Source organism: Mustelus asterias, chromosome 1 (genome assembly GCF_964213995.1).
Source record: "Mustelus asterias chromosome 1, sMusAst1.hap1.1, whole genome shotgun sequence".
In the NCBI taxonomy this organism is placed as follows: Eukaryota; Metazoa; Chordata; class Chondrichthyes; order Carcharhiniformes; family Triakidae; genus Mustelus; species Mustelus asterias.
Genome location: NC_135801.1, coordinates 83,461,937 through 83,485,857, shown reverse-complemented (window position 1 = coordinate 83,485,857; position 23,921 = coordinate 83,461,937). Strand labels below are relative to the sequence as shown.

General features: G+C 41.9%; 1 protein-coding gene across 1 annotated transcript in view; it reads left to right on the top strand.

The window, feature by feature from the left end:
- The first annotated feature begins 6,680 nt into the window (after positions 1-6,680).
- Positions 6,681-23,921, top strand: part of LOC144508316 (coiled-coil domain-containing protein 158-like) — a 111,497-nt gene continuing 94,256 nt past the window's right edge. The window contains exons 1-6 of the mRNA XM_078236181.1: positions 6,681-6,834; positions 8,115-8,190; positions 8,458-8,621; positions 17,785-17,981; positions 20,489-20,598; positions 21,987-22,314. Coding sequence (XP_078092307.1) covers positions 6,681-6,834; positions 8,115-8,190; positions 8,458-8,621; positions 17,785-17,981; positions 20,489-20,598; positions 21,987-22,314 — 1,029 coding nt within the window. The remainder of the gene's footprint in view (positions 6,835-8,114; positions 8,191-8,457; positions 8,622-17,784; positions 17,982-20,488; positions 20,599-21,986; positions 22,315-23,921) is intronic.

Below are 23,921 nucleotides of genomic sequence, written 5' to 3'. Positions count from 1 at the left end.
TGAAAAAACAACACAGGGCTACATGCATGCTAAACAGCAGAACAGCATACTATAGAGGAACTAAGAAATCCAAAATCATTGGATTAGATTTAAGCTCTGCAGTCCTGCCATATCCAGCCATGAATGATGGTGAATAATTAAATAACTAATAGGTGGAGGATTTTCCCCACCCTTAATAATGGTGGAGCCCAGCAAGTAAATGCAAAGGATAAGATTAAAGCATTTGCAACTATCTTCAGTTGGAGGTGCCAAGTAGATGATCCATCTCGACCTCTTCCTGAGGTCCACAACATTACAGATACCGATCTTCAACCAATTCAATTCACTCCATGTAATGTAAAGAAACTGAAGACACTGGATAAAACAAAAGCTGTGGACATCCAATAGTTTCTCAGCTGTAGTACTTAAGATATGTGTTCCAATACAAGCTATGCCTCTAGCCAAACTGTTCCAATGCCAGCACTGGCATTGACATGTCAACATGGAAAATTACTCAGGAACGTCCTGTCCACAAAAACAGGATTATTCCAATCTGGCCAATTACAGCCTTATCAGTCTACACTCAATCACCAGCAAAGTCATGAACGGTGTCATTGACAATGCAATCAAATGGCACTGACTCACCAAAAACCCGCTAACTGATGCTCAGTTTGGGTTCTGTCAGGCCCACTTGGCTCCAGATCTTATTTCACCACTTGTCCAAACATGGACCACAAAACCTATGTTCTAGAGGTGAGGTGAGAATGGCTGCTCTTGACATCAAGGTGGCATTTGAGTGCCGCATTGAGGAGCCATAGCAAAACTGAAGTCAATGGGAACTAGAGTGGGGGAGGAGGGCAATGGGGGTGGTTGTGGTAGAAACGGGGAATTCTCCATTTGCTGGAATCATACAGAGCACAAAACAAGATGTTTACGGTTATCATAGAGGATAATGTCCTAGACCCAATCACCTTCAGCTGCTACATCAATGACCTCCCTCCATCTTCATGTCAGAAGCAGGAATTTTCACTGCGCAAAGTTCATTACCATTCGCAACTCCTCATTTAATGAAACAGTCCCAGCTCATGTACAGCAAGACCTAAACAATATTCAGGCTTGTTTTGATAATTGAGAATTAATATTCATGCCACTCAAATGCCAAACATGACCCTGAACAATGAGAGAATCTAACCGCCTCTCTTGATATTCAATGACATTACAATCACAGAATCTCCCACTATCAACTTCCTGGGGGTTACCATTGATCAGAAACTTAATTAGATACTGCAGTGATTCAGGGAGGTAGTTCATCGCCGCTTTCTCGAGGACAATTAGGGTTGGATAATAGATGCTGGCCTTGCTAATGGTGCCCGCATCCCATGAATGAATAAGCATACAAAGGTGCAAACAAGTAAAGCTGCTTTTCCTACCTGCCTGGTTCCTTCTCTAGAGTTTTTCGCTGATTTGTTGAATTGCCAAACACTATTTCCACTCAGGATGTGACAGGCAAGTCAACAAGTGACTACATGAGCAGAAACAACACAGACAGCTTCTCTGTTAATCTAGTCTATTACATCAGTTGAGATAACTCTGACAGTTACTGACACAGTTCTCTATGGGGTCACAGTTATAGATACAGAAAGCTGTGTGTTATTTTCATATAAATACTGTGGCTACAGAATCCATTCAAAGCCTAAATATTCTGCCATAAGTAACTCCTGACTTCCCAAAGTTGCTCCACCATTTAAAAGGCACAAGTCAAACTGTGATGGAATACTCTCCACTTGCCTGGATAAATGCAGACCCAAGAATGCTCAACATCATTCAGAACAAAACAGCCCACATAATTGACACACCATCTTAAACATTCACTTCCTGCATCACGTGTGCATAGTGGTAGCAATATGTGCCATCAGCAACTTGCCATGGCTTCTACAGCAGCATGACAGCATGGTGGCACAGTGGTTAGTCCGCTGCTCACAGCGCCACGGACCCGGATTCAATTCTGGCCTTGGGTGACTGTGTGGAGTTTGCATGTTCTCCCTGTGTCTGCATGGGTCTCCTCCGGGTGCTCTGGTTTCCTCCAAAAGTCCAAAGAGGTGCAGGTTGGGTTGATTGGTGGTGCTAAATTTTCCCCTTAGTCAGAGGAATTAGCAGGGTAAATATGTGGGGTTATGGGGATTGGGCCTGGGTGGGATTGTTGTCTGTGCAGACTCAGTGGGCTGCGTGGCCTCCTTCTGTACTGTAGGGATTCTATGCTAACAGCACCTACCAAACCCCTGACCTCCACTAGCTAAAAGAAGATGGACAGCAGGCACAGGGGAGCATCACTGCCTGCAAGTTCCTGTGCAAGTCGCACACTATCCTGACTTTGAACTATACAGATGTTTCTACATTGTTGCTGGGTCAATATCCTGGAACTTACTCCCAGGCATACTGGAGTGCAGCTACACCTGCAGTGATTCAGGGAGATAGTTCATAGCTACTTTTTCGAGGACAATTAGGGTTGGATAATAGATGCTGGCCTTGCTACTGGTGCCCACATCCCATGAATGAATAAGCATACAAGGGTGCAAACGAGTAAAGCTACTTTTCCTAGCTGCCTAGCTCATTCTCTAGAGTTTTTCGCTGATTTGTTGAATTGCCATACACTATTTCCACTCAGGATGTGACAGGCAAGTCAACAAGTGACTGCATGAGCAGAAACAACACAGACAGCTTCTCTGTTAATCTAGCCTATTACATCAGTTGAGATAACTCTTGACAGTTACTGACACAGTTCTCTATGTCTGGGGTCACAGTCATAGATACAGGAAGTTGTGGGTGATATTTTCATTTCAGAATAATGAGGGCACCTCAAAGGCTGATGGGGCTAGAATTAATTTGCTTTGATTTATTATTGTCACATGTATTAGTGTACAGTGAAAAGTATTGTTTCTTGCGTGTTATACAGACAAAGCATAAGGTTCATAGAGAAGGAAAGGAGAGAGTGCAGAATGTAGTGTTACAGTCATAACTAGGGTGTAGAGAAAGATCAACCTAATGGGAGGTAGGTCCATTCAAAAGTCTGATGGCAGCAAGGAAGAAGCTGTTCTTGAGTCGGTTGGTATGTGACCTCAGACTTTTGTATTTTTTTCCCGATGGAAGAAGGTGGAAGAAAATATGTCCGGCGTATGTGGAGGCCTTAATTATGCTCACTGTATAATTTGCAAGGCAGCGGGAAGTGTAAATAGAGTTATTGGAAGGGAGGCTGGTTTGAGTGATGGATTGGGCTACATTCACGACCTTTTATAGTTTCTTGTGGTCTTGAACAGAGCAGGAGCCATACCAAGCTGTGATACAACCAGAAAGAATGCTTTCTATTGTGCATCTGTAAAAGTTGGTGAGAATCGTAGAGTGACATGCCAAATTTCCTTAGTCGTTTGCGAACGTAGAGTCGTTGGTGGGCTTTCTTAACTATAGCGTCGGCATGGAGGGACCAGGACAGGTTGTTGGTGATCTGGACACCTAAAAACTTGAAGCTTTCGATTTTTTCTACTTCCCATTGATGTAGACAGGGGCATGTTCTCCCCTACGCTTCTTGAAGCCAATGACAATCTCCTTTGTTTTGTTGAGGGAGAGATTAGATTGATGATGAAATTAAATTAATTGAAATTAGGGTGGGAGTGGGCTCATGTGGAGCATAAACATCAGCATAGACCAATTGGGCTGAATGGCCTGTCCCTGTGCTTTAGATTTGAGACACATATCATGTGGTGCCCAATTTAATAATAGTATATCTTTTGCTACTCAGCTATTGTAAAGAAAATTACAATCAGTCAATGTTCATGTCCTTGTTGCAAAGGGCTCTGACACAGATGCCAATTGAAATATCCCAAGCCATGTACTTTGTTCTGTTTCTTGAATCAAGAATGTCTTTGGCAGTTACACACAAGAGTTTTCTTAAAAATTCATTCAGGGATCTAAGAAAACACGGATAATTCCAAATTCATAATTCGATTAATCGCAATTATGATTCTCATGGTCTTAAAATGAAAATATTTTGAATAATACATTTTCTTTTTCAGATATTTCTGATAGCAGAAGACCGAGCAAAAACTTAGAGGAATTGAGGTTAGTTTCAGGTAGAGTTACTAAATGCATGTTTGGTTGACATCTCTCTGCTGACGTGATACTCAACTGAATGTGCTGCAGATAGTGCATTACTTGTTCTCATCCAAAGGTGGAAAGCTTAGGAGAAATTAATTTCATACATTTAACAAACTTACCACAAATTAGAATACGGAAGATTCTGTGCACACACTGTAAAATGGCACTCACAGGGACTACAACTTGAGAAACTGTGGTTGGGCAATCTGTGATTTTTTAAAGTTAAAGTCAATGGACAAAAATCACAAGTGACATTTCACAATTTCCCAAGATACACTCCTCACCAGGAATACTAAATCAAGGGGCAGAATTTTCTGCTCTCTGTGGTGGTGAGCTTGGAGGGAGGGACAGGTGGGGAGTTTGCAGAGGAAGAAAGTGTATTTACTTAGGTGGGATGGTGTCGGACCTGAACCTTGTCACCACCAATGGAAGTCCTTAAGTGGCCAATTAATGATCACTTAAGGACGTCATCTAGCTACCACTAATATTAGCCCAGCTGCAGACAGGTCTGTCACCTTGTGGTGTGTATGGCAGCTAATACCATGCAGCCAGCCTCTCACCTTTTAGCAGGTGGTGGGGGTATGGCATGGAGAGATCAAAGGCACTCAGTGCCTGATTGAGGTACTGGACATGAGGAAGACAAGACCCGCTGAGAGCCATCTCCCTGCCCTTGCTCTCCCCCCCCCCCCCCCCTCCCATGACCAGCCTCCCCCAACACATTACTTACCACAAATTAGAATATGGGAGATTCTGCACACACACTGTAAAATGGCACTCATTTTACAGTTCTTCAGCGATCCTGGAACTCTGGTGCCTATCCTTCTGGCAGTAGCCACAGCCTCCCCCAGTAGCGTTGCTGAGCACAAGAGCTGCCACCCTCTGGTTGACTGCCAGCTGTGGTGGGCCCCCACCGCCGGACCCGCCCGACCGGCCCCCGCCGCCGGATTCAGGGAGATGGCCTGTTGCTGGCTTTGCTACTGCCTGATTGGCTTGTGGTTCAGCGGGCCTTCCTGACAAGAGGCAGCGCAAGTCTCTCACCAGCTCCCTAGCTGACAGGTGAGACCCCCTGACGCCTCAACAAGATTTTGCCCAAGGAATCACTCTTTCACTCTTTACATAAGTTTAGGTTTTAAATTCCAAGGAAGGTATTTTCTGATGCATTTGACACAATTTTCAAACATACTGAATATTGTTACAGTTTTCTCCATCCCTGACCTCTTGCCAGTGGGGTACAGATGTGGTGCAGAGGATCACAATCAATGATCACATTTTGCCATTTAGATGGAAGATTAAACAAAGAGATTAAAACATTCTGTTTTTTTGTTTTAAATGGATATGGTTGACCATCTCTTTAAGTTAGAGACCATTGTATTCCTTGGCACCTTTTCCTGTGAAGATGGAGTGTGAGCGAGATTATATTGTAGCAGTTTCCATCAGTCAGTGCTTTGTCCCTAAACACTAATTCTGACAAACTATCGTAGACACACCTATTCCTTAGTATTCATCCTTTTCGCAGAAACATTAAATACTTCAAGTTTCTGAATTGTTCTTGCTGGTAATATTTTGGTGACTAAACGAATTGTACATTAATTCAGCAACATCATGGCAATTTTTTTACTTTCTTAAATCATAACTTTTCTGATCATATAGTTAGTTTCTTTCCCCCATTTTCCTCAACTAATAAATTTGTGACAAGCTTGACAACAAACTTAATTGAGCACTTAGTCCTTTTCAAAAGCAGGAAGCGTAATGAAACCGGTCGACAATACATTAAAACTTCAGATTTTAACGGAACTAACTTTCTTTCCTCCGACGCTCCTCTGTTTTTATCACAGGTGTGCAGGGCAGTTAACAAAGAACAATACAGCACAAGAACAGGCCCTTCGGCCCACCAAGCCCGTGCCGCTCCCTGGTCCAAACTAGACCATTCTTTTGTATCCCTCCATTCCCACTCCGTTCATATGGCTATCTAGATAAGTCTTAAACGTTCCCAGTGTGTCCGTCTCCACCACCTTGCCTGGCAGCGCATTCCAGGCCCCCACCACCCTCTGTGTAAAATATGTCCTTCTGATATCTGTGTTAAACCTCCCCCCCTTTCATCTTGAACCTGTGACCCCTCGTGAACGTCACCACCGACCTGGGGAAAAGCTTCCCACCGTTCACCCTATCTATGCCTTTCATAATTTTATACACCTCTATTAAGTCTCCCCTCATCCTCCGTCTTTCCAGGGAGAACAACCCCAGTTTATCCAATCTCTCCTCATAACTAAGCCCCTCCATACCAGGCAACATCCTGGTAAACCTCCTCTGTACTCTCTCCAAAGCTTCTACGTCCATCTGGTAGTGTGGCGACCAGAACTGGGCGCAGTATTCCAAATGCGGCCGAACCAACGTTCTATACATCTGCAACATCAGACCCCAACTTTTATACTCTATGCCCCGTCCTATAAAGGCAAGCATGCCATATTCAGTTTCTGAATATGAACATCAGTTTAACTAAAAGAATCACTGATTCTAGTCAGAGTAGACTATAGTGGCCTGAAGACTAGAATATGTTAAACAACGACAATAATGAACATTTATCTGGCCTCCAAAAGAAAAAGCTTGTTCAAAGAAGTAGGTTTGAGAAAGAGCAAGAGGTAGAGAGCTTTAAAGAGGGAATACCAGAACATGGGACTTATACTGCTGAAGGCAAGATTGTCAGTGGTAAGGTGAAGGAAGTAGGAATGTAGAAAAGGCCAGAAATCTCGGATTGCGGAGTACTCATAGAATTTTTGGATTGGAGGAGGCTACTGAGATATGGAGGCTACAAAGTAATTTAAACACAAGGATAAGTATTTTAAATCAGAATTGTTGGAAGACTGGGCGCCACTGTAGACTAGTGAATTTGGGTTTTAGGTGAACAGAATTTGGCGCGAGTTGGGTTATCGGCAACAGTGTTTATGGAAGATAGAGGGATAGCAGGAAAGCATTTGTATAGTTGACTCTGGTGGTTGGAAATCTACAGATGAGGGTTTTGGCAGTTAATGGACTGAGGCAGGGGTGGAGGCTGGCAAAGTGGAGGTGGAACTTAATGGTCTTCATGATGTAGAGGATATGAGGTTGGAAGATGTGCTCAGAGTTAAATCAGATGAGGTTATGTTGAGGTCACCTTCACCTTAAGACAGTAACTGAGGCTAAAGACTCCATTACTTTCATTAATTTAACATTTTTAAAATTTAGGATCAGAGTCAGCAGTGCTATAAATACTTCTTAAACTTAGGAAATAATCAATCAGATTTTGCTGGAGCTATATCCCATAAAGTTAGATTTCGTGCAGCAAGTTTAACTTTAAAAGATTTTACCCAGAAAGCTTTTAAACTGCAAACAGATATTGGCGTGGCAAGGGCAATAGTGCATCTGGGAGCTTGGTGAACAATGGGACAAATGCTGTATCTCATTAATCAATGAGATTAAAAGATTGAGAAATAGAGAGAGGAAGGTGATATGAGAGTGATTGAATTCAATGTCAAATCAGGCGCAGAAAAATAAATAAAGATTGGATTCAGGGAGAGAAGAAAAAAGAGACAAAGGAAAGTTTAAAAAAATTTTTAAATTGTATTTGACAACAGCCTGAAGGAATAATGATTCCTCATGATAGTTTACTTGGCAAGAGAGTTTGATTGGGAATCAACAGTTATGTTAAAAGAGTACTTACGCTGAACATGACTAAACTTTGGCAAAATTTGGTGAATTTAATGGACAATTAATGTGCAAATGCAGCAACTTCATGTAACTCATAGGAAGGTTAAGCGCAAGAAACCTTTTCTTGCAGCTAATCACAGAGCCTTGCAAATCAACCAGCAACTTGTGAGGATTCACAATTCATGTGTTATTTCTTCCTCACTGTGTTGCTGGCTGATTTGCACTTTAATAACTGCATTTTTGAAAAGTTGTTTTTCAACAAATTCTGGCCCTTATAGTTATAATTCTTGTGACTTTTTCAGGATCTATGAAGAAGATCTCAAAAAATATTCACCTTGTTACTAAAAATGGAAAGTTATTTTGGATGAATGTAACAAAGTATTGTATTTTCACTTCTGCATGTGTTTTATGGAATGTGTAGGAACTAGAATTGAGCAAAGATCTGATCGTTGATACTTGCAATAGGGACAAGACTAATCTTTAGCCAAAACATTACTGACTTATCTATAATGAGCGCAGCAAAAGCAATTTATCATTGGCTGATTTTCTTTTGTGACGGTTGAGATGATGGATGTTACTGTTGGCTAATAGAACATTTTCCAACATCAGTGACAATATACTCTATTTTTGTGCTCCTATCTACAGGAAAGAACTAGAAAGACAGACAAAAGAAACAAAGATACTTCAGGAAGAGGTAGAACTTGCTACCAAATTAACAATGGACAAATTCAACTGGAATTTAAATGAGGGTAGAAGTTGTAGTCACGATGAGTTCTCAACTAGCCCTAACGACAAGTCAAAAACAGATCGTAAGTATAGGCCCATGTTCTACAATGTGGAGATGATGTCTTGATGCATAGTACAATTATCATAAATTTTAGACATGTGTATTTGGGTCAATTATCCCCACTTTTTCCTGATGGGTAAGATGGCTTTTAAAAGAGGCATCTTAAAGGACACTGGATGTTCATTGTTTGAAATGTTGAGAACGTACAGAAAATCCTTTCTTTCAATACATTACAATGGAAAATAAAACTCTATGTTGCGGTCTCCACATTGGTAATGTAGGGTTACAATTCCCAGCATTTACTTCAATCTTTAGATATTGTTAGATCAAAGTCTCAAATTTATTCAAAATTTGAGTCATTGCTATTTCCATCAGTGCACCCATCCCCGATAAGCTCAACGCATTCTCTGCCTGTTTTGAGCAAGAGCATGCCCTCCACCCTGGAAGCCTCGGCCAAACCCATTTCCGAGGTCACCATCGCAGATGTCAGAGCAGCTTTCTTGAAAGTCAACCCACGGAAAGCAACTGGCCTGGATGGGGTATCCGGACGAGCTCTCAGATCCTGTGCGGACCAGCTGGTGGGGGAATTCGCAGACATCTTTAACCTCTCTTTACACAATCTGAGCTCCCTCTCAGCTTTAAAAAAACCCATCATCCCGGTACCAAAGAAAAGCCAGGCAGCGTGCCTTAATGACTATCGTCTGGTGGCTCTGACATCCATCATTATGAAGTGCTTTGAAAGGTTAGTCATGGCACGAATCAGTTCCGGCCTCCCAGACTGCCTGGATCCACTACAGTTCGCCTACCGCTGCAACAGGTCCACAGCATACGCCAGCTGCCTGGCCCGACACTCAACCCTGGAACACTTAGATAACAAAGGCACCTATGTCAGACTCCTATTTATTGACTTCAGTTCAGCCTTCAACACCATTATTCCTACAAAACTCATTTCCAAACTCTGTAGCTTGGGGCTCGGTTCCTCCCTCTGCGACTGGATCCCAGACCCACAGGCCGCAATCAGTAAGGATGGGCAACATCACCTCCTCCATGATCACCCTCAACACCGGTGCCCCACAAGGCTGTGTCCTCAGCCCCTTGCTATATTCCTTATACACCTATGACTGTGTGGCCAAACTCCCTTTCAATTCAATTTTCAAGTTTGCTGATGACACCACCGTAGTGGGTTGGATCTCAAACAATGATGAGACGGAGTACAGGAAAGAGACAGAGAATGTTGTGAACTGGTGCAACATAATAATCTCTCCCTCAATGTCAACAAAATGAAGGAGGTAGTCATCGACTTCAGGAACCGTAGTGGAGGACATGCCCCCAGTTTACATCAATGGGGACGAAGTGGAAATGGTCGAGAGCTTCAAGTTTCTAGGTGTCCAGGTCACCAACAACCTGTCCTGGTCCCTCCACACTGATACTATAGTTAAGAAAGCCCACCACCGCCTCTACCTTCTCAGGAGGCTAAGGAAACTTGGCATATCCACTACGACTCTCACCAACTTTTACAGGTGCACCATAGAAAGCATTCTTTCTGGTTGTATCACAGCTTGGCATGGCTCCTGCTGTGTCGAAGGCTGCAAAAAACTACAAAGGGTTGTGAATGAAGCCCAGTCCATCACACAAACCAGCCTCCCATCCATTAACTCACTATACTTCCCGCTGCCTCGGCAAAGCAACCAGCATAATTAAGGACCCCACGCACCCCGAACATACCCTCTTCCACCTTCTTCTGTAGGGAAAAAAATACAAAAGCCTGAGGAAACATACGAACCGATTCAAGAACAGCTTCTTCCCTGCTGCCATCAGACTTTTGAATGGACCTACCTCGCATTAAGTTGATCTTTCTCTACACCCTAGCTATCACTGTAACACTACATTCTGCACCCTCTCCTTTCCTTCTCTATGCGTAGAATGCTTTGTCTGTTTAGCGCGCAAGAAACAATACTTTTCACTATACTAATACTTGTGACAATAATAAATCCAATCAAATCAATTACCCATCTCTTTTCGTGTCCTAGCCTAAAAGGACTGACCCCTCCCCCACCCACTGGCCCACCTCTCGGTTTCTCTCTACATTGAAAATAAGTTTGGTTCTAAATGCTTTGTTTGCCAACACTCGATCATGGTCATTTTGTTCTGGAGTTACACTGCAAAAAATATTTTTGTAGTGACTTAGTCAATTTTAAGCAATTAACATGTTAAAGTCTTTGTAGGGAGGATGTAAAGCATTTTTATGAGTGATGGTCGTAGTGCATTACAAATTGTTTAAGAAAGGAAGCAGGGATAATCCAGGAAATTATAGGCTGATGAGCCTGACGTCAGTGGAGGAGAAGCTTTTGGAGAAGATACTGAGGGACAGGATATATGCACATTTGGAAGAAAATTGACTAGTTAGTGACAGACAGCATGGTTTTGTACGGGGAAGGTCAACGTCTCACCAAGTTGATTGAGTTTTTGAAGAGATGACAAAGATAATTGAGGGAAGGGCTATGGATGTAGTTTATATGGACTTTAGTAAAGCATTTGACATGGTTCCACATGGCAGACTGGTACAAAAACTAAATCACATGGGATTCAGAGTGGGCTGGCTAGATGGATACAGAACTGGTTTGGTCATAGAATAGGTTAAAGTCCAACAGGTTTATTTGGTAGCAAAAGCCACACAAGCTTTCGAGGCTCTAAGCCCCTTCTTCAGGAGTTACACTGAAGAAGGGGCTTAGAGCCTCGAAAGCTTGTGTGGCTTTTGCTACCAAATAAACCTGTTGGACTTTAACCTGGTGTTGTTAAACTTCTTACTGTGTTTACCCCAGTCCAACGCCGGCATCTCCACATCTTGGTCATAGAAGACAGAGTAGCGGTGGAAGGATGCTTTTCAGAATGGAGACCTGTAGCTAGTGGTGTTGCGCAGGTTGTTTGTAGTATATATAAATGATCTGGAGGAAAATGTGGGTGGTCTGATTACTAAGTTTGCAGATGACACGAAGATTGGTGGAGTTGCTGATAATGCTGGGGATTGTCAGAGGATACAACAGGATATAGATAGATTGGAGACTTGGACACAGAAATGGCAGATGGAGTTTAATTGGGATAAATGCGAGGTGATGCATTTTGGAGGATCAAATTTAGGTGTGAATTATACTGTAAATGGCGGAACCCTTAACATACAGAGGGATCTGGGCATGCAGGTCCACAGTTCCCTAAAAGTAGCAACACAGGTGGCCAAGATAATTAAGAAGGCAAATGGCATGCTTGCCTTCATCAGCCGGGGCATTGCAATTCCACAGTGGTCTTATTTCATTGTACCTCAGTAAACTGCGGCCATTTATCTTAGCCAGGCCTATGCTACCCAACCCCCACCCCCTTCAGCTCCACCAGTGGTCAAGCTGCTTGAACACAGCTGACACTTTTATCTGCTTAATGATGTGTAAAATTGCTCAGGTATATCCAACCTGCAAAAAATGTATTAACCTATCTGACATCTCCCAATCATCAGCAAAGTAATGGAAGGAGCTACCAATAGTGCTATGAGGCAACATTTACTCACGGAGGTCTACTCATTAATTCCCAATGCAGACTCCATCAAACCATTTAGCTTCAGACTTCATCACTATCTTATTGCAGGCATTGATGCAAAAGCTAAATGCTAGAATGGGGTGAGAGTGAGTGCAACTGCTCGCAACATCAGCATTCAACTTTATTTGGCATAAAGCTGGAACTCCTCTAATAACTGGAGCTGTCACTGACCTATAAGAAAGTGGTTGTGATTGTTGTCGGAGACTTGCTGGTGTAGGAGTTCACTGGTCACCACTTGCAGTTCAGCCACCTTAAGTTGCCCCTTTGATGACCTTCCCTTCATTGTGATGTCAGAATTGGGATTGTTTGGTGACAATTACAATGTGCTCAGGTCCATTCACAGCTCCTCTGACAATGAAGTAGCTCATTGCAGAACTGCATCAACATGTGGACAATATTTAAACTCGGGCTGACAAGTGTCAAGGACCACTTGCATGACATAGGTGCTACGTAACGACCATCTGCAGCAAGGCAAACTGCGACTACCCCTTCCTGACCTTTAATAGCATTACTGAATTTTCCACTTTCCAAATCTTCTATGTCATTTTGAACTGAATTTTAAAAGGATTAACCATATTAATAGGAGCAGACGTTATGTACCCTGATAAGTGCATCACTTCTTGACCCCTCAAAGCTTTGCCAATGTCTACAAGAATGATTGAAAACACATCTTGGTGTTCCTATGATGGCTGCTGCAACAAGAATCGGAGTTCAACAGTATCCAGAACAATGAACCGTGCTTATTCAGTGTCCTGCCACCGGATTCGATAATCTATTCCCTCCATAACTGGCACAGTGTGGCTTCAGTAGATCCAATTTACAGGATATATTGCAGCAACTCACCAAGATTACTTTGACAGCACGTCCCATCCAGTTGGAGAAACTATTGGTTTAACCAGGTCCTCACATCAACCAGGAAGTCCAATGGCATGGTGGTGGTTGTCGGGCTGAGGGAAATGGCAGAGTTAGAGTGGTGTGCTGTGCAAGGTGACAATGTTGATGGGCAGCATATTGATGAGGATGAGGTATGAGTTAAGAATGGATTTTTCAAGGACACTGATGACTATAAAGCGACAAGGAGAGAATCCATTGACAGAGTTATATTAGTTGCTTTGAGACAAGTGGGAGCCGAACCAAGTTAAATGCATAAACCTTAACCATGGGTAGTAGAGGAAATAGTGAGGGTAGTTCAGTTTAAGGTAATGTTTGAGATTTTTTTAAATTTCCTGAATAATTTTGTAAACCTTTTATATCCACCTTTCAGAATATCTCGCCCAGGTTGAAAAGCTCAACATTTCCCTCCACAATCCAGAATTTTTACACCGAGAACTTAAACATCTCCATTGTTCCTTTAATAAAAGCTAAATACTGTGGATGCTGGAAATCGGAAATAAAAACAGAGTACAGGAAAAGCTCAGATCTGGCAACATCCATGGAGAGATAAGCAGAACTAGAATTTCTAATAAGAGTCAGTCACATTTGACTCCATATTATTTCTCTTTCTCTCTCCACAGATGCTGCCAGACTTGCTGAATTTTTCCAGCACTTTATAGTTCCCCTTGTTTCTTGGCCAGCAGACTGGGCATTGTTTTCGAGCTGCAGTCTGGTCAGAGCATTACATGGTTTAATGAGAATTTCTTCTGACCGTTATTCTACTGTTATTCATACGTTGCCAATGATTTGAGTGTAATGAGTTTACAGGGGTATTATGTTCACATTTGGAACAAAGGGAAATAGATTAAAGCAACTCCCTTTACCTCCCTTTTCCCAGATGGCTTTACCATAGAACCATAGAAAATTACAGCTCAGAAACAGGCCTTTTGGCCCTTCTTGTCTGTGCCGAACCATTTTATGCCTAGTCCCACTGACCTGCACTTGGACCATATCCCTCCACACCCCTCTCATCCATGAACCCATCCAAGTTTTTCTTAAATGTTAAAAGTGACCCCGCATTACTGGCAGCTCATTCCACACTCCCACCACTCTCTGCGTGAAGAAGCCCCCCCTAATATTCCCTTTAAACTTTTCTCCTTTCACCCTTAACCCATGCCCTCTGGTTTTTTTCTCCCCTAGCCTCAGCGGAAAAAGCCTGCTTGCATTCACTCTATCTATACCCATCAAAATCTTATACACCTCTATCAAATCTCCCCTCAATCTTCTACGCTCCAGGGAATAAAGTCCCAACCTATTCAATCTCTCTCTGTAACTCAGCTTCTCAAGTCCCGGCAACATCCTTGTGAACCTTCTCTGCACTCTTTCAATCTTATTTACATCCTTCCTGTAACTAGGTGACCAAAACTGTACACAATACTCCAAATTCGGCCTCACCAATGCCTTATATAACCTTACCATAACACTCCAACTTTTATACTCGATACTCCGATTTATAAAGGCCAATGTACCAAAGGCACTCTTTACGACCCTATCCACCTGTGACGTCACTTTTAGGGAATTCTGTACCTGTATTCCCAGATCTCTCTGTTCAACTGCACTCTTCAGAGTCCTACCATTTACCCTGTACGTTCTACTTTGATTTGTCCTTCCAAAGTGCAATATCTCACACTTGTCTGCGTTAAATTCCATTTGCCATTTTTCAGCCCATGTTTCTAGTTTTCTATATTTCCTTTTCCCTTGTACTTATACTTTTCCTTTTCCCTTGTACTGCTTCACAGCTCCAGGGTCCTGGGTTCGATTCCCAGCTCGGGTCACTGTCTGTGTGGAGTTTGCACATTCTCCTCGTGTCTGCGTGGGTTTCCTCCGGGTGCTCCGGTTTCCTCCCACAGTCCAAAGATGTGCGGGTTAGGTTGATTGGCCAGGTTAAAAAAAAAATTGCCCCTTAGAGTCCTGGGATGTGGAGGTTAGAGGGATTAGCGGGTAAAGTATGTGGGGGTAGGGCCTGGGTGGGATTGTGGTCGGTGCAGACTCGATGGGCCGAATGGCCTCCTTCTGCACTGTAGGGTTTCTATGATAGTTCTATGATTATTAATGACTGCCTGATGATGCCTTTGGACAACCTGAACCATGAACTGTTGGGTAATGTAGAGAATGCAAAAGGAAATGTAAAGGCTGTGCTGAAGCATAGCTTGCCTTTGGTACCCACCCTACCAATTTCTGATGGTAACCATAATCTTGGAATTAAATTAAACTAACTATTCTTTGGTTATGCTGCTGGTCACACATCTTGATCCCAAGAGGACGATGCTATTTGCCAAATGATGTAAGATTTCTGAACCACCGCAGGTTTTGCCAATCGTGAAGTGAGGGGAAAGCTAAAATATAATTCATTGTGAATAACATCAGAACAAATCTAAAAATATTTAATTTGACTAAATTTGTTTCAAAATTGATGTAAGCTGTTTCTTTCTATAGGTGTCTCGAACTTTTTCTAATTTTCTACCTTGCTTTGCCCTCGATCTCTTCTGTGTTCTATATATCTTCTACGTTCAAATGGTTGTCTGCACACTTTTTTCTTTGTGTTCACCATATGCATATGGTTTCAAAATGCATTTGATGTGGGCTTTGATGTCAGCCTTTTAATTGATCACAACTTTACCCTTCGAGTAACCAGATAAGTAGCAGAGTTCTCTTCAACAACTGTTTTAATACGAGCTATAGGAAGGATGCTGCGAAGCTACAGTTCACATCCCTGTAGCTGGCCAGAGTGCTGTATTCCAAGATACAAAGGCAATTAAAGTTTTCAAAATCAATTACAAGTAATTAGCATAAACCAATCACAATCACTTTACGCTTGCTTCATTATAATATCCAATCAGCGTGTACTACTTCATAGCGCAGCTCGTTTCTGTACCTGTGGATCACTCCCATTTTCCAGTTACAGATGTCTGATTTTTGTGCTTTGCCAGACTAATGGCCTTGGTGTCTGTCTATGAAGGCTCTTATAAGAAGACCTTTGTTTTTCAGCCTGTGATTTTTAAACTTGTGTGACTATTAACCCTTTCAGCATTATTTTACATTTTTCAGTTTCCCTTTCAGACCATGGTATTAGAACATTACAACCTAAGAAATAGGAACAAGAATAAGCCATTTGACCTTGAACTTGCCCAATCATTCAATAAGATTGTGGCTGATTGTCTACTTCTAGATCCTACTGTATCTCTATAATCACCTGATTCTCTTTGTATCCAAAATTCTGCTAATCTCTGTCTTGAATCTACTCAACAACGGATTATCCACAGAGTACTGGGGTAGAGAATTCCAAAATATCACCACCCTTTGAGTGAAGACATTTCTCATCTCAGTGCTAAATGGCTGACCCTTTATTCTGAGACTGTGATCCCTAATTCTAGACTTTGCGACAAGGAGAGACATCCTCCCAACATCTATTTGTCAAACTCCATGTGTTTTAATGAGATTTGCTCTGATTCTTCTAAGCTCAATGGAATATAGGCTATTCGCATTGACCTCTCCTCGTAGGGCAATCTGCTCATCTCAGAAATCAGTGTAGAAAATCTTGGGTGCACTCTCTCTCAGGCAAGTGTATCCTTCTCTGGTTAATGAGACCAAAACTGTACACAGTACTTCAGGTGCGATCTCACAAAGGCCCTAAATAATGCAAGTAAAACTGCTTTACTCTTGCACTTGTTATAATCCCAGATGAGACCAATTGTCATGATCTCAGTAGTGATCAGTAATGAAAACCCAGATATTTAATAAAAGACTGAAAGCACAAGATTCATGGTTTAAATCAAAACAGTTTTCCTAAACGAAATCAAAACATCAATATTCATAATTATACCACCTGAAATGTTTGAAGATATTTAAAGTACAATAAACATAGTTACTTATTTTCTAAACTGAGTTTAACACAAATTTCCTTCTGCTTCCATTTGATTTACACCCCCAAAACCCACGTGAGATACTTAACAAAATTTGGAAGAACAGCCACTTGATCTGAGTACCTTGCTCTGCAGTCAGATTATTCTAAAAACACTGAACACTGTTTTCAACTTGCATGCTGCATTAAAAGAATTTCAAAATGGTTACCTCAATCACATGACCTCTCCCCATATTTATTACCCAAGGTTTTGTTTACATGATATCCAAACTGACAATGCTTTTTTATGGCGAGGGGGATAAGTAGATTCTGTAATGGCCCAGCCGTTAACCCCCTGAATGAATCATTTTTCAGTTTAATGTGATAGGAAGACATATCTCCAGATAACCAACCTTCCAGCAGACTTTCTGTCTCTGCTGAAGAGGTAGCCTTATGGAAATGGAAATTTTAGGTCTGGTATATTTTTTCAGTAAATCCCTTTGAAGTAGTTCTTGACATCCTTAGGTCTGAAATTCCATAGAATGTCTTGGCATATCTGATTTACAGTTCACAGTGGAATTTTCCAGAAGTTGGTTAACTTGCAATACCATACATCAGGTGACTTGTGGCAGCCACCTTTAGCCAACACCTTTTTTGTCATTTAAAAGTCTGTTTTAATCAGTTGAATATATGTTTAGTCAGCCAGTGAAATTACAGATTAATATCATTTATGCACAAGTCACATCATTGTGACAATGTCTTTTTTTCAGAAATACTCAAATTCTGTACTGCCAAACAATTCTTTGTTTTTAAATTGATTTTTCAGGTTTTTTTGCAGCAGCCTTCCCAAATGTGAGATCTCCATTTCGTAGCTCATTATTTCAGGCTTCTAACTCAAAAATCCCTCGTAACAAATCGCCACAGACTACGAAATATGATCTGGATTTGGTTGTATCCAGAAAGAATGTCCCGTCTTCTGGATCACCATGTGTGGAGAAGCCAATGGATGACTGTGCAAATGAGGTAAACAATTTATATAAGTGATCAAGTGAAGAGAAATTCTTTATGAAAAGCAAATTATTTGAAAATATATCTTTTTGTCCTCTACCTCTCCATTTCCATGCTTGAAAGTATGGGTAGATGCCACTCAGGAGTCAGTCCTACTCTTGAGCTGAGCACCAGTAGGTATCTTGTACAACTATACCCAGAGATTTTTTTTAAAAAATTACATTCCCTTTCCTGGTCATGATTACGAACTTGCTTTTGGAGAAATTGTAGATACGATACCTGCATCTTCTCGTTTCCATGACATTCATATGTTTGTTGTAAACTTTATTTATTATTATTTGCTGAGCCATTTGATGTGGCAACCAAACTTTGTCGGACTTTGTCCCAGTTAAAATAAAACACAAAGGTCCTCCAGCCCTCAGCTCTCATATCCCTCACACTCCCCATGCCCCATCTATACCACCCTCATGGCCCAGTGCCAAGCTGTAGACTACACCCATTCCCCCATGACCTCTCATGCTCCCTACGTCAAGTTACAGCCTCACCCATCCTCATGGTCCCTTATGCCCCCATGCCAACCTCTGCACTTCCATACCAATTGACCCACTTATACACTGTATAGACCAATGAATCCTATAGTGGCAGCAGGATGTGCTTAACAAAAAAACTTTAAAAAGTTATTCATTCATTACTTTCCACAATGTTTAAAAAAAAAATCATCTCACTATAAGGCAGCTGTCTTAACAAAAGTAATAATGCCTCGGCTCTCGAACAGCCAAGCCTCATTATGTATGGCTCGTTATGATCTCTCCAGTGAGAGTAACTTTCTTATTGGGCTCCCCTTACATTGCTGTTTTTTCCCCCATCATGATGTGGAGATGCCGGCGTTGGACTGGGGTGAACACAGTAAGAGTTTTAACAACACCAGGTTAAAGTCCAACAGGTTTATTTGGTAGCAAATAAACCTGTTAGACTTTAACCTGGTGTTGTTAAAACTCTTACTGTTTTCCCCCATCAACCAGCCCACACTCTACTGCCACCATTGGCAGCTGCACGTACATCAAGTGCTCCAGTCCGCTGCACGCCCCATGTGCCTCCAAATGCATCAGGCAATAAATCCACCAATAGACATGATAGATGTGCCCCTAAACCAATCAATCAACACTGTTCAAACAGACTAAAACTGAGATAAAAGCAAAATACTGCAGTTGCTAGAAATCTGAAGAAAAAAAAGAAAATGCTGGAAAAACTCAGCAGGTCGGGCAGCATCGGTGGAGAGAGAAACAGAGTTAAAGTTTTGAGTTCTTATGACTCTCTTTCAGAGCTGGTGAACAGAAAGAGAGTATTGTTATTATAGATGTGGGGTCTGGATAGAATCAAACGTGGCTGTGACACCCACTAGCCCCATGATTGAATGGCCTTCTGCCACTCATCTGGCTCGTACATGAAAATAACTAATTGGTTGAGGTACCAGAGACCTTCCTTTATCTGTAACACTTTGATGTCTTTAAGGAAGTGGAGGAGGATACTAATGATTCAGAGATGGGGAAAATACTATAACTGTTGAAGTTCATAACTGCAGTATTCACCTTCTTCAATAGCCACCACATTTTAAGATCCACAATGCTGGTTCATGTGGCCTTTTAAGGCAAATATCTCAGCAATCACTGTGATAATGTGCTGGGATTGCATAACTAAAATAACATACTATTTTGACAGGTATTTATGACAAAATTCCATAGTACAGGGATAATACACAAGGTATGGACAAATCAAATATATTTCTAACGTTGGCGAATATTAAAAAGAACAATGATTCTTTGATTATTGATGGGTCTCCGGGTGCAGAACGAAGAATACTTGAAATTATATGTTGTGCTATGAAAATCATTCTCATATTTCTGTAAATTTAATTTTCATTTAGCATGCCCCAATTTGAAATTTAGCGCACTACAAATCGGCAAGGTTTCTAAAATGGGCAGATGCAAGGTTAGAATTTAAAGAAGTTGTGATCACTGCATTTTGTTAGCTCAAAGTACATTAAAATTTCTTTGCAGATTTTTCTTCACAGAAAATTAATGAAAGTAATGCTGTCCTTGAAGAATCTTGATGAAAGTAAAGAGTATCTTGAACAATGAGAATCACCCCTTGTCTCATTATTCCTGTTGGGTGTATGCAGAGAAAAGACTGCAATCCCTGAGGTGCAGGACAAAAATGGTCCCTGAACTTGTGCGTGCTCTTTTCCATAAGAACTTTTAACAGGAGTTTGGTGAATAGATGATGAAATGCACTTATGAAGGGACTCGTTGACTAATCATTTTAATGTTACTGGAATAGTTTTATCATAGATTTTACTTAGAGTTAGACTTTTGTGATAAGGTAATTTGCTTTCTTTTTATTGTTAGTATTCATATACATATAACTTTTTTAATGACAATGGACCTGAAATGAATTACTGTTACGACAATAAATTGAAGCTTCATTGTGCTAAACATCTTATACATTTTCCTCCCTCTTTTTAGAGTGTTCAATATCATGAACAGCCAAAATTTAATATGAGACAGTCTGTGATAGATTTGCAGAGTAAATTACAGGAATTGCAAGCTGAAAGAGATAGCTTGATGGATCTCAGGCAAGTACTGACCTGATTTACTGTCGGGAAATCTGGTGAACAAATTTTCAGGCTTATTTAAATTCCCCCTCATTTTTGTCCAACTGTAACCTCCTCCCCAATTAACATTATTAATTTTTCAATGTGGAGATAAATGCAGGTCAACTTCGTGGAATGTTTTGACAAATGCAGTTACAGGGTGGCATGGCAGTTCAGTGGTTAGCACTGGTGCCTCAGTGCTGACCCGGGCACCCTTTAAAGATGGCGCTCCAGTCTCTGTGGCCGGCTGTAACAGGCCCCGGCCTGCTAGAGGGACAGTGTAAACCACCCCCCCGATTTGTTTTTATCAGAGTGGTCTGAAAACTTGCCTGTGCATCTGGAGAGATACACATCTTGATTTACTTAGAGTCTGACACTCTGACAAATTATGGGAAAATTTCACCCCTAATATTTTCCATATCATACAACATCTGTGGTCTTAAATGTGAACAATCTGAGCAGACCGTAGCTTCACGTTTCCAACCATCTGCAGCCCTGGTTATGTTTTTTTGTAGATGCCTTGTGAGCGAATAAACTTGCTATCATATCTTTCTCTCTGATCTGGAGGGTGCCACGACAGTTAAATCCAAAGGAACACAAAGCAACCCTGAGCTTACGTAAACAGTTGTTCCTTTTTAAAAAGAACTCTGTCCAATTTTCAACCATTTCTCTTGAAGACACTAACTACCTGCCAAGATGCACTTTCTCCCTTACCTGGCGCTCTGTTTTCTTGTCCAATTAGCCATTCCTTATGGCAACTGTGAGTGCCAACATGGAATAGCATTTTCCATCTTCCCCTGAAATTCACACATGTATACAATGGAAATTATCAGCTGTGGGAAATCTGACTGATTTCTTTTTAACCCCGGCCCTCCCTACTTCATCTTTACACAAAGTTACTAAGGCCAGTGGTAGAAGACTGAAGCAAAGTAGCTGTAAATCAGCTAATTAGGTAGAGACCAGGGATTCCAACTGGAAGATTCCTTGTGTGGCTTAGCAGCATACCAGGTGGTGCATTTTAGAATTATGGTCCATCTGTTCTCCATCTTGCCCCCATCACCCCTGGAGTCTCAATGCATTAACACGCAATTCCAGAGCCAAAACTTGCTGACATCTCAAAAGGTGCTGCTATCGTGGTAGACCCACCAGATTTTATGCAATGGTGACAGTGGGCAAGTATGCTGGCTATTATTTTTCCTCATTCATAATACTTCTGTATTATTCCCAGTTGGATTTTTCTACTTTAATATAAAAATTGTTCTATATTGGCCTAGATTGATTTAAAGGTATTTAAGCAGAGCTGTAAAAAGTGCAAGTTACAGGCCAAACATTAAAGTTGCTGAAATCAGTGAATTTGTATTCTATTTCAGATTTAAAGAGAGTCAGGACCAAGGAGAATTGATATGCAAGCTGCATAACACAGTGCAAGACCTTGAAATAGTTAATCATATGCAGGATGAGACTGTTCGAGATGCCAACGTTCAGATTGAGCAACTGAGGAAAAAGGTACATGTCTACGATACTGTGCTTAATGAAATCCGTCAAGCACTGATGAATTACGAAGAGCGCACTGGCAAGAAAATATATGAACATGAGAATATCTGCAACCTTCTTGTCCAGAAAATGGGCACGACAGTGGATAAAATCCTGAGAGACACGGATGCTGACAATTGCTACCTCAAAGAAAGACTTGGTCCAGTAAGTGATTGACATGTTTCACTGGGTGGAAATATCCTGGGTTTTGGGTGGGGCTGAGGGGCGTTGCACACACTGGGCAGTATTCATAGAATCATAGAATCTTTGTAGTGCAGAAGCAGGCCATTCAACCCATCGAGTCTACACTGACTCTGTCAGAGCATCAAACCCAGACCCTAACTCTGTAACCTCACATATTTACCCCAGTAATCCCCCTAACCTACACTTCATGGGACACTAAGGGACAGTTTAGCATGGCCAATCCACCTACCCTGTACATCTTTGGACTGTTGGAGGAAACTTAAACACCTGGAGGAAACCCATGCAGGCATGGGAAGAACATGCAAACTCTACACAGTTGCCCAAGGCTGGAATTGAACCTGGATCCTAGCAGTGCTAACCATTGTGCTACCCTGCCACCCTGTGGGATTGCGGGGTATTGCCAGGAAAATGGTAGGTACCATGTTGGGACAGTTTTCTGATGCAGTTCTACCATCAGGAAGGTTTCCCAGTGACAGGACTGCAGGCAAAGAGGCTGTGTGCGAAATGGAGGCAGGCAGCCAATTTAAATATTTAATGACGCCATTTGGGTCTTTTGTTGAGGCCATGGTGGCATCCTGCTGTGTGGAGGGGCTGCCAGCTTCATGAAGGGGTTATCCATGAGGGCATTGGAGCTGGAATTGCTAGAATTTTACCGGCATGACCGCCCCGGAATCGAGGTGGACGGGGCTCGCAGAACAGCATTCTCTGTTGGTCTCTGGTGAGATCTTAGGAGCCTTGGGCAGGCGAAGCGGTAAAATTCTGCTACATGTCTCAAAAAGCAGTGAAATTGCTGAGCAGACTCCACTGCTGGAAATGTGGGCTCAGGACCCCCATTTAGTCTCAATGTCAGGGTCCCAAAGCTTGTGGTAGAGTCCTGACCATTGTTTTCTAAAGATTTCTGATGGAACTTGGATATTTCTGGGATACTGTTTACTCAAGCACATTTGATCTCCTCATCCCCAGCAAAAACTCACCCATCTCATCAATTTTTCTAGTATAGCTTTGCTCCTTCAAGTCTGAGCAGTGTAGACGAGCTCATCTAGTGCACAATTGTTTTAGCCATCTATTATTGGATCTGGCTGTAATGTGTCATGCCCTATTGGATTTCATCTCCCTCTGCCAAAACCACCCACTATTCCAGGTTTATCCAGGGGCTTCTGCTTCTCCTGCCTCCTCCACCCTAGTACCCCTAGTACAAGGAGTTCAAGGAGCCTATTTGTTCAACTACTTTTACTGCTGCCTTCTTTTTCCTGGTCAAACTCTTAAACACATCGCATGTTTCTCTGATTTCTGTCATGTTTCCCTCTGATCTCCCATCACGCCCTCTCTGAGCATCTCCTCTCGATGAGACTTACCTCGTGCTCCCTTAACCCAGTCCTTCTGAAGTGCTGATCATACAAATATCCATGAATAAATGATCCCCCTCCCTTGAGCATTGGTCTCTTGCCTTAAGAAATGCTATCATCCCCACTCCTCAAAAAACCCACTCCTGACCCTGGGTCCATAGAAGTACCTGCCCAAACTTCAACAAGATGAAAACTCATCAACCTGAAATGCTAACTTGCTTC